The sequence below is a fragment of the Clarias gariepinus genome, chromosome 1 (assembly GCF_024256425.1).
Source record: "Clarias gariepinus isolate MV-2021 ecotype Netherlands chromosome 1, CGAR_prim_01v2, whole genome shotgun sequence".
NCBI classification, from domain to species: Eukaryota; Metazoa; Chordata; class Actinopteri; order Siluriformes; family Clariidae; genus Clarias; species Clarias gariepinus.
The window spans coordinates 13,956,425-13,968,019 of NC_071100.1; the positions used below are offsets into that span (position 1 = coordinate 13,956,425).

An 11,595-nucleotide genomic window follows, 5' to 3' on the forward strand; every position below is an offset into this window, starting at 1 on the left:
CTCATAATCGTAGTAAATAATTTCAGAAATATTCACATTTTGCTAATCATTATGCTGGGGTTTTGCTATGTGTCTGCTTTGTGTATAGAAGTGTCCAATCAGGACAGTGAAAATGATGGACAGTGGACATTCAGTGTACCAGCCTAGTAAATAAACTTTTCCAGAGAAACAGGAGTTTTGAGATGGATATTCTTCATCAGTTGTTTAAGCAAAGCAGTACATTCCTCATAAACATCCTATTTCTCTGGAATTTTATTTATGTCCCATGTCTTTTTACTACAGTACATTCACCATCTTTACCCACACGCACACACTGTGATTAACAGATTAACATTGGGTTTCATTTTATTCATTAAATTTCCTTAAACATGCGCCTGACAAAGTGTCAAGTAAAGATGAGGAGTTTACTTTCCTTCTACATTTTGTATGAGCAAGACATGATTATAGAAAGTACAACGACCCTAAAGCAGTTAGCAGCATGGTGGGACCCAAAGACACTTAATCGTTATAGGGTGAATTAAATCACTGAAATTTGTTTGTGAAGTTTGTGTAACTGTTGTTATTTAGGTTTGTGGAACTAACCTAAGGAATCCAGATTAACTTTATTTCTATATTAACGTAAATAAGTTTCACCAAAACAACTTGCAGGAACTCTGCTGGGAATTATTGTCACATCATATTTCTATATTTCTATATTTTTTAGGCCATAAAGAAGTAGCCTGCTTATGGCTCAAGTTTACTGAGAAAGCTTTCTAAGAGAAGAAAAGCTAAAATTAATTTTTTCTAAGAGGTGAAATCCTCTGTTTTTCCAGAGTGCACCTGCTTGCCAGTCCTCCCGGACATAATTTTCCAGTGTAGTGGAAGGCACTTCACATAGAAATAACTCCGTAAACTTACAGAGTTTGGCCATATTATAATATAGGCATAAGTTTAGCTTGACCAAGATCAAATGACTGTTATTTTTCTTTGGAAAAGCAGGGAATCACTATATAAGCATACTGTAATCACTTACCACAGTGTTTTACATCAAACTAAACGAGACTTCCAAGTTGTTTGTAGATGTTTCGACTTGTGTAACATATAGTATTCACTTTATACTGTATGTAAGTAACTTTTAGTTTTCTTTCAGTGCATTAAAATCCTGAACTATGGCTGGTCAGACTAAAGTGGTGTTAGTTCTCCTTCTCACCGTGGCAGCAACAGCTTTTGGTAAGAGTATTTTAATCAGTACACATTTACTGTAATAGAGCAGTGATTAGTAAAACTATGATTTGATTTTTTTTTTTTTTGTCTTCTAATTTTTTTTTTTTTTTTTTTTGGAATATCTGTAGTGTCCTTTCCATGATTTTTGTGCAATATAATAAATATGTTTATAAAATCTCATGACATTCCATGATATCACTGACCCCAGTATGTCTTTAAAGCCAATGTGAGATATAAATAAATTGTATTATCTAGTATTTTATTATCTACACTTTTTATGCAAATTTAAATAGTCCAATGGCTGATTATTTTTTTCCAAAACCTAATTAACCCTCATGTTGTGTTCGTTTGTGGCTCACACTCATAATGTTCCCAGACACTTACATAACACATATACATTACATAATACATATATTATCAGGTAATGTTGTATTAGATCTTTTTTTTTTATCAACCTCAGCTCTTGTGAACATTACATTTTGAAGTTGTATCTGCTGTGTATGTCCTGCAGGCCTCATTTACCTGAGCTCATACCACTCGTCTTTTAGGGGGGAAAACAATATATAGATATTATTTTAACTATAACAAATGCTAAAATGAAAACTATTTTTCTGTTTATCACAGAGTACTTCACTGAAATGTTTACCAATGTCACTTTTTGAAACAATTTAAAAAAATTTAACTTAAAAAACTTAACAACTTTGTATTTCCATTCAAAACTGGCCGGTATGCATTATTTATTGAAAACAAAAGCCCAAATGTATACAGTTCAATTCAATTTAATTCAATTTTATTTATATAGCGCTTTTAACAATGGTCATTGTCCCAAAGCAGCTTCACAAAAAAAAAAAAAATTAAAGTTTTTTCTTTTTTTTTTTTTTTTAGAAAAGAAAAGAAAAGAAAAGAAAATATTTGGAATTGTGTATGTGTGAGAAAAATGTGTCTAGATAATAATGAAATGAATGAATGATGAATAAAATGTCTCTGATGGGCAAGTCAAGGGTGACGGCGACAGTGGCAAGGAAAAACTCCCTGAGATGGCAATAGGAAGAAACCTTGAGAGGAACCAGACTCAACAGGGAACCCATACTCATCTGGGTGATAACAGATAGAAATAACATCAAGTGTGTTGTGCAGGTGAAAGTTCAATATATCAGAAGCTGTGTAGATTCAGTTCAGCAGTAGGTGCAGAGGGCAGATGGGGTCAGGATCACTGGAAGCACAGGAGCAGGATGTGTAGCTCCAGCCATCATAAAGCAGAATCTAGCTGGAGCAGGTCCTTCTCAAGATGCCTTAGAAACCTCGCAGGGTTGGCCTTTGTCTACTGAAGCTGGCACAATCTCCAGATGCCTCGGGATGGGTAGAAAAATACAGAAAAGATGGAGAGAATTAGCGTAGTTGCCATTCAGGATAAGTGTAATGGAGTATGAGGTTATGGGATGAGTTACGCGTATGCCAGATTAAAGAGATGCGTCTTGAGTCTACTTTTGAATTGGGAAACCGTGTCTGCTTCCCGAACACTGTCTGGAAGGCTATTCCAAAGCTTTGGAGCCAAATATGAAAATGCCCTGCCCCCTTTTGTAGATTTTAAAATTCTGGGAATTACCAGAAGTCCGGAGTTTTGTGATCTTAAGGGACGTGGTGGATTATAGCGTATCAAAAGACTGGTTAGGTATGAGGGAGCTAAACCATTTAAAGCCTTGTATGTAAGTAGTACTATTTTGTAATTAATTCTAAATTGAACAGGTAGCCAGTGCAGGGATGATAATATAGGTGTTATATGATCATATTTTCTGGATCTAGTGAGAACCCTGGCGGCTGCATTTTGGACTAACTGTAGCTTGTTTATTGACAGGCAAAACTTAACTATATTACAAATATAATGCTTAACCCATACACCGTATGAATATATTAAAACAGGAACACAACATGAGGGTTAAAAATAACCTCCATGCTTTGTAATCCACATGCTATTTTTATTCCAATGTAGGAAACCATGGATGCTTAAGATGTCCAGCTGGATGGTCACTCTTTAAAGGACGTTGCTTCCAATATTTTGGCTTCAGAACGGATTGGGCTTCTGCTGAGGTTCAGTTCATTTAAAATATGCAGAAATAAAATGCATATATACACTGTGTGTGTGTGTGTGTGTGTGTGTGTGTGTGTGTGTGTGTGTGTGTGTGTGTGTTTTTGTGTGTGTGTGCAGTATGTGTGCAGTTAAGCATATTTTATACTCCACATATTGTACTTTCATATTTTTAATCATTAATAGGAGCTTTATCCTGATCAGGGCCATTGTGAACCCAAAGTTGATTATAACATTCTTTTTACTTTTATTCTATACTCAGTACAACCTTGGATTGCAAGTAACTGCGATTATATTGCAAAACCGAGCAAAAATGTTTAATATATTTTAACTTGATAAATGAGCGCTGCCTTGCAATACCAGTTTTGTCTGCCAAGCACCACATGATCACAACCGAGCCAATGGTTCTTCTCTCTTTTGCACTGTGGGATTGTGGGTAAACGTCTCCCATGCTCAGACTCAGTCTGCCTGCTTCACTCATATAGTCAGCGTCCGTGAGAGGGTATACTGTTTACTATAGCATTGTGACGACATGTGTGCATTAAAAACAATCTTGTTTACCTTGTATCTAAATGTAGTGACTGTTCATTAGTAACTGTACAGCAACAAAGAAATGCTCTTCGATATTTCTGAAACAAATTATGCTCGCAATTCAAGGTTTTACAACAGTTCTTTCTGATGAAAAATCAGTTTCGATCTGTTTTTAAAACAGCTAATTATATTACTATGTTTCACTCTGCATTACAGGAGCTCTAACAATTGTTAATTACATTAACTGTCATAGCTACAGTACGTGGTTGTAGCACTGTTGTATAAAACCAATATCACTCCCAATGTTATACTGTTGTGCACTCCTGCCTTTAAAATATTGCTTAAATATTTTGTATTGAGTCATAGTTCACCAATTGGAGTCTACAAACTCCCAGAGATCCTTAAAGGATAGCCAGGGCACCTTCATAACATGTATTGTTAAAATAAATTAAAAATCTACCACTGTAGTATTATAATCTCAAGTCATTTGCTTCGATCTTGAGCTCAAGTTATTGTCAGGTTCTTCCTAATTCTTACCATTTAATGGAAATATTGCTGATATATTTAGTTGCCACTCGAAATAGTTACTAGAGGTGTAAAAGTAAATGTGTACTATGATTCTGAGTCTACTGTTGGTTCATCCTCAGAACCCAGGTTCTGGATTCACAGTAAACCTGATTAGGATAAAGATCTTTATGAATCTAAATAAAGTTAATTACATTGCCTGGAAGACTGCTTATATAAAATAATATCCTAAATTTTGCATAGTAACTGAAGTTAATAATGCAAAGGTTTTTTTTTATCTTTTCTAGAAACACTGCCTGACTCAAGGTGCACACTTGATCTCGATACACAATGAGGAAGACTATCAGCATGCTAAGTCCATTATTCGTGCCCAAGACCCCGGCGAGAATCCAACCTGGATTGGCCTTTCTAGATGTAAAAATGTAAGTAAACTATTAACATGTTCTTCATCTCAGTTACATACTTTACAGCCAGGAAGCCATATGGCAGTAAGTGACTGATTCATGAACCCACTCATGGTCAGATAAAGAAAAACTTACAATGTTAATCACAAATTACAGCACATAAGTCATTCTATAGTTTAGAGGTTATTTCATTTTTATTGATCAAAATTATATTTATTTTAAACTTTTTTATAAAAACATTAAATTTTCCTTATTTAGGAAAATCATGTTTTAATATAAAACAAATATTTTACACATTTTATGCTTCATTTAGCTGAACAATTTTATTCACATTTTTTCTGTTGAAGTTGAAGCTACTAAAAGCTACTAAAAGCTATAGTATTATTATTATTATTATTATTATAATTTACTCTAGGTGTGTAGTATGGTGTTAATGTCTGTAAATGTTTCAGCCATAACATTATGACCACCTGCCTAATATTGAGTATGCTCCAACTTTTGCCACCCTAACAGTAAAGCACAGTGTGTTCTGATACCTTTCTTTCTCACCTAAACCTTTCATTAATTAGACCACACGAGCCAGCCTTCGCTCCCCATCTGTTGCCAGGTTACCAGTTGTTCTTCTCTGAATTACTGTTGGTATGTCCTGACCACTGCAGACTAGGAACATCCCACAAGCCCTGCATTTTTGGAGCTGCTTTTAGCCAATCCTCAAGTCATCACATTTTGGCGCTTGTTAAAGTCACTTAAATCCTTACGCTTGCCCATATTTTTTTCCTGTTTTTAACACATTAACTTTAGGAAAAAAACTTGCAGCATAATATATTCCACTCACTTCCAGCCACCGCTGTAACAAGATATTGAAAAAGTTGCTACTCTGAGAAGGGCCAAATTGTTATAGCTAGACAATAGCTTCAGAGCAAGTCCAAGACTGCAGTTCTTGGTCTGCTGTGGTCAGGACATATTAAAAATGATCCAAGGAAGGAAAACTGGTGAGCTGGCAACAGGGCCATTGGCGGCCAAGGTTTACCGATGCACATGGGAAGTGAAGGTTGGCCCATGTAGTCTGATTCAATAGAAGTGCTACTGTAGCTCAGATTGATGAAAGCATCATTGATGGTTTCTATAGAAAGGTGTCGGAACAAAGCTCATTGTTTGTTATTTTACCCAATATATTACTCGATAATAGTGGGTGGTCACAATGCTATGGCTGATCAATGTACTGTACATTATTATGTTAGGTGTTCTCTCTTTTTAAAAAATATTTTATCTCTAATTGCTCATTTTCATTGAGTATAATAATTGACAGTCAACTATGTTGTGTAAAATGTTATTGTTTCAATGTTTTATTTTTTTCTATATTTTTTATGACTTAAAAGTCATTTCTTTCTTTCTTTCTTTTTTTATTTAAAGTTTAAATTTGATTACACTGTTCAAACAGTATAAACAGTTACACTGTTCATGAAAATGAGAAGTGATCAGCCAGGCAAGTCATATCACTGAAATTATGGGTCAACATTAGAAAATGCCAACTATGTTACCTATCATACAAGTTCTTCTTCTTCCTTTTCGGAATCCAGTAGGTCTCATTACCGCTAACTGTAGGTCTCATTCGCCCTCATTTTCCCAGCTACTTGAAGCCAATACTCCAGTCTTCCTCAAGAAGAAGTCAAATGTTTCTTTAATTTTAACATTGCCTTCTACTCTCTCTAGTTCTTACAGCTGTAACAACCTTATTAGACATATATCTGCATATATTTCCTGCATGAGAGCAGTGCAATCTTACTTTTATAGCATACCTCACTAAGTCCTGTTGAGTTCTTACCTCCTATAAGTACAGTGCTACTAAGTGTACTGTGTCCAGTTTTTAGTCTGCTAATTTGTACCTGCTCTTCTGTATTTTCCCGGATTTCTCCCTCCTCATCACATCAACTTTGTCCTGTATAAAATGCAAATATCTTGCTTTTAGTTTATTATCCCACTTTTGTTGACATTGTTGGTTTGCCTTTGTCCACATTATACCTTCCCGCCTTTTACTTGAATAATTTTGACCTCAACATTTACTTTTTTGGTTGCTTCTTTAACCTGCTTGTCTCTCTCTTGTTTCCCTGGATTCTCAAATGGACTGGGACCCACAGGAAAGAGAAATTTTTCCCTTGTCTAACTATTTTTGAGTTAGCTAACAAGATTTCATATACCAGATGATGGTGACTTCTAGCTATTTGTTGGTGCTGCTGCTGCTATAACTTTATATTGGTGGCAAACCTGCTCAGCCCAGTCTAAAGAAAAAAACGCATACATTCCAATATTTCAAGATCGGTTTCAGGCCTTCTTCATATGTGGAAATAAATCAGATATAAATCAGATATGTGCTAATGTGATTGTCGTGTAAACAGACAGATCGGATTTCCTGAGGCATCGTGTTCGACTTCTTCGCAGTTTAATGACGTAATGTTATTCTCAGGTGGAAGAGCATGTGGAATGATAACATCGCAGGTGACATGGAAGAGGAAAAGGCCCCCGCCCTGTGTTAATGCTTATTTAGGCTAAATAACATTTAGAAATCAGTATTTGGTGAATGAAGCATATGCACAGGCTGCAATTATGGTGTTTTTTCCTCCTCCTCCGTTTCACCATGGTGACGTTTTGCGAACTTTGCACTACTAGCTAGCGTCAAGCATATTTCGCCTTCGTCCATCTTGGCTAGTGTGTAGCGCAAGAACCTTCTTTTAAGTATGCGCGATGTTTAAGATGGTATACTATGACCCATATATGAATCGGATATGGGTCATAGTTAAAAGAACGTGTAAACAGACGGTCAAAAAAATCAGATACAGTATAGGCAACAAATCAGATGTGGGCATCGAGACCTGCAGTGTAAATGGGGCTTTAATGGCATTAGTAATGGATACGACTCAACAGCACTACTGTACATACAGTACACTCAGACATAATCAGACATTCTCTTGCTAATTTGTAACTACAGTAAATGCAGCTCAGTTTCCTCTGATTCCTTGTTCTTAGGCACATCTGTGAAGGCCTGTACACTATCTTTATATTTCTGGATGATAATTGTATTAACTAGCTAGGTCAGTTATCTTTCCAATATGTTTCAAATCATTATTAATTTTAAATCAACATTTGGCATTTCTAATATCCAGAGGGGTCTAACAGGCTACAATATGGTTGCACCAAATCCGTTACCATAAGCACCCATCTCTATTGCTGGTTTATCTTCCTTATAATTAAAACTTTTTTTCTGAGTCCTCTCCACTCTCTTATTCTTGGGTGAATTTCTCCATGTCCTCTTAGATTGATTCAATAAGTAGCTACTGTTTTCTGTGTAGCCACGATGCCATTTATTCCACTTTGGAGTTTTCAGGTTAGTAAAGGACAGATTCCCATTATCCACCTGACATTGGCTTGATTGACCTTTTATTTATAGTTCACCATTTATATTAACAGTTCTTTTGTCTAAAACGTCTTTAAGCCAGTTTAGCAGTTTCCTTTCAGTCTCTCTCATTTTACCACATTTTGTAAGCTTTTGCTTTATCAAAAAATACTGCAGCCACTTTTTATTTTTTTATTTGAGCTTTACTTACATCATGCTTTAGACATATTACTGGGTCCATATTGTTCCTAACTTTTCTGAATCTATTTTGAAAGCAGCCATTAAACCACTCTGTTCTATTTTTTTACGATTCCTGTCATTTACCATTCATTCCTTCCATTTACAGATATTAATTTTAAACAACGGTTCTACAAACCCTATTTACTATCAGCAGATTACCATTTGTTTATTTAACTAATTATTTGCTTTTAGCCAACACATATCCTTCCACAATTGGCAAAAAAAGCTTTGAGCTAGTGACCAACAGTTACTGACTGACAGGGTCAAAGTAGTTTAAGAGTGGTTTTAAAATCTTTCCAACCCGACCACTGAGAAAGAACAATGTTTTTGTAGTTTGTACTTTTTTATTCATGTTGAAAGTATCTCTAATTAAAAAATGACTCATGTATTGCACTTTCTGATGTTCATCCTTTTAGGGATTGAACTGGTCTTGGTCTGATGGTACACAAGTTACTTTTACCAAGTGGAATCCAGGTGAACCAAATACTCTACCGAACGAGTTCTGTGTGCATATGAACTGGTTTCATTCTTTCACCAGTAAGTAAATCTGAAAACTTGATATCTACACTGTATTTTGTTTAGGGTATAGCTGTTCTAACTTTTGTTTCTTATTCAAAGGTCATGGCATTTTCTTTGGTTCAGGCATTAAGAACTGGAACAACATTCCATGTAATAATGTCTATCCTTTTGTGTGTGTCAAGAGGAGTCAGTAAGGAGTCAGTGTAATGCTCCCAGCCACACCTCACCAACAATAACAAAATGTTGGATTTTTTTTTTTTCATTTTCTTGTCACAAAAATGTTTTTGACATTTTATCATAATTTCAGCAAATTGAAAAAGCTAAAAAAAAAAAATAAATGAATAAAATAAATGGGACTTAAATGTTTGTTTGTGAACTAATTTAATTATCTTTTTTGCTTGATTATATTTTAAGATATTTTTTTCACCTATTTTTGTAGCACTGTATAGCACTTTCACAAATGGTTTCTGCTTCAGGAATTGTTTCATGTAAAATTATTTAGCACAAAAGATCCACCAAACATCCGAAGAACCCAAAGTACGGTACTACATTTAAACATCATATCATATTATCATATTAAAATCATCTGTGAACTATATTTTATACTTAGGTGTGTGTAAAAATTTGGAAAGCCCCTATAATAATTAATATAATGTCTATATTGACAGTTCTGTTTTGATCAGATGAGTTACACAAAATTCACAATTACAAGTAATAACTTGGATTACCTTCCCATGATTTTATTGAAAGTTAGCTACAAACATACACATTACTATCAGGTCAAAAATTTCATTTCCTGATTGCAATGTTATAGGCTTAGAGGCTTAGGCATTGTTGTATTTTAATGGAAAATTACTTTATAATTCATAGGGGGAAAAAATCAGTACACATTTAATGACCATGTCTAATATGAAAAATAATAATAAAAGATTCTAGCTGACAGGTAAGAGGTACATGACACACTATCCCAATCCGTTACTTTTCTGTAAAATTTATGTAAAGGACTACACACATCCAAATAAACACATACAAGCACACAAAAACACAAAAAAAAACATGGCAAAAATAAAATATAGAATACGAGTTTTAAAAAGAGAAACTCGTTTTCTAGATTCAGTACTTGTAAAGTGCCTTTTTTAAGCCCTTTTTGTTATAAAAATCAAAAGTCCAATATCTCAAAATATTAAGTATGAGTAAATTACTATTCATACATGAATAGTGTGTAAGTACCTTGTACATTTCAGTCCATTTCAGTATTTGCATTGGTAAGACTGACTTGACAGTTGCCAAGAAGATGATTGCCTCCATTGACTCAAGGAGGATAAACCACAGAAGGTAATGTGTTGATGTTCAGTTGTGTTCAAAATAATAGCAGTTCAACATCAGTAACCAGATCAATAATTGTTTTTGGAAAAAATTATATTTCTTCATGGTAAATATTTTACTTGTAGGTGTAGTGGAGTAATAGAAAACCAACAGACCCAAGAGTCATGACTTGCATGCACCTGATTCTGTGAAATTTAATCATTATGATGGGGCGTGTTCAAAATAATAGCAGTGTGGAGTTCAATTGGAGAAGTAAATTATTTTGTGAAAAACAGGTGTCAAGCAAGTTCCCCTTATTTAAGGATAAATGCTCGGAGGGGGAATTATGTGAAAATGCTCTTCATCGACTACAGCTCTGCATTTAATACCATAATTCCCTCCACACTTACCACCAAGCTGGAGCACCTGGGACTCAGCTCATCCATGTGTCAGTGGATCTCCAATTTTCCGACTGGCAGACCACAGGCAGTAAGGATGGGCGGACATGTCTCAGCCTCCATTACTCTCAGTACTGGAGCCCCCCAGGGTTGTGTTCTGAGCCCCCTGCTGTACTCTCTGTACACCTATGACTGCGTGGCCACTACCAACTCCACCACCGTCATCAAGTTTGCTGACGACACTGTCGTGGTGGGCCTGATCACCAACAACGATGAGACGGCCTACCTGGAGGACGTTGGAAATCTGGAGAACTGGTGCCAAAGAAACAATCTCCTCCTGAACGTCAGCAAGACAAAGGAGCTGATAGTGGACTTCAGTACAAAGCAGTTGAGGAACTACCAGACCCCATCATCAACAGGAGCCCAGTGGAGAAAGTGGACAGCTTCAGATACCTCGGTGTTCACATCACGCAGGACCTGGCATGGTCCTGTCACATCAGCACCGTGGTAAAAAAGGCCCGGCAGCATCTCTACCACCACAGACGCTTGAGAGACTTTAGACTGCCCTCCAAGGTGCTCAGGAATTTCTACTCCTGCACCATAGAGAACATCCTGATGGGAAACATCACGACCTGGTTTGGGTACAGCACCATGCAGGACAGACGAGCTCTACAGAGGGTGGTGCGATCAGCTGAGCGCATCATCCGCACCGAGCTCCCTGACTTGCACTCAATCTACACCAAGCGGTGCTGGACCAAGGCCAGGAAGGTCGTGAAGGACCTTAGCCACCCCAACAATGGACTGTTCACTCTGTTGCGGTCTGGGAAGAGATTCCGATCCCTGAGGGCCAACACAGAGAGACTGAGGAGGAACTTCTTCTCGCAGGTGATAAGGTCCCTCAACCACACCACTATGCAGAACTAACATAATCTTTTCACAATCAATCAATCAATCTTTATACATCCATGGACACTATGGACAATTCCACGCACA

At 36.3% G+C, this 11,595-nt stretch overlaps 1 protein-coding gene across 1 annotated transcript; it reads left to right on the plus strand.

Annotated features, from left to right (window-relative positions):
* Window positions 1-1,042: 1,042 nt before the first annotated feature.
* LOC128528877 (lactose-binding lectin l-2-like) lies at window positions 1,043-9,200 on the plus strand. The gene is made up of 5 exons (XM_053502044.1): window positions 1,043-1,209; window positions 3,194-3,291; window positions 4,633-4,767; window positions 8,797-8,917; window positions 8,999-9,200. Exons 1-5 carry the CDS (start codon window positions 1,149-1,151, stop codon window positions 9,091-9,093), a joined length of 510 nt encoding a protein of 169 aa, XP_053358019.1. The 5' UTR covers window positions 1,043-1,148; the 3' UTR covers window positions 9,094-9,200.
* Window positions 9,201-11,595: the final 2,395 nt, after the last annotated feature.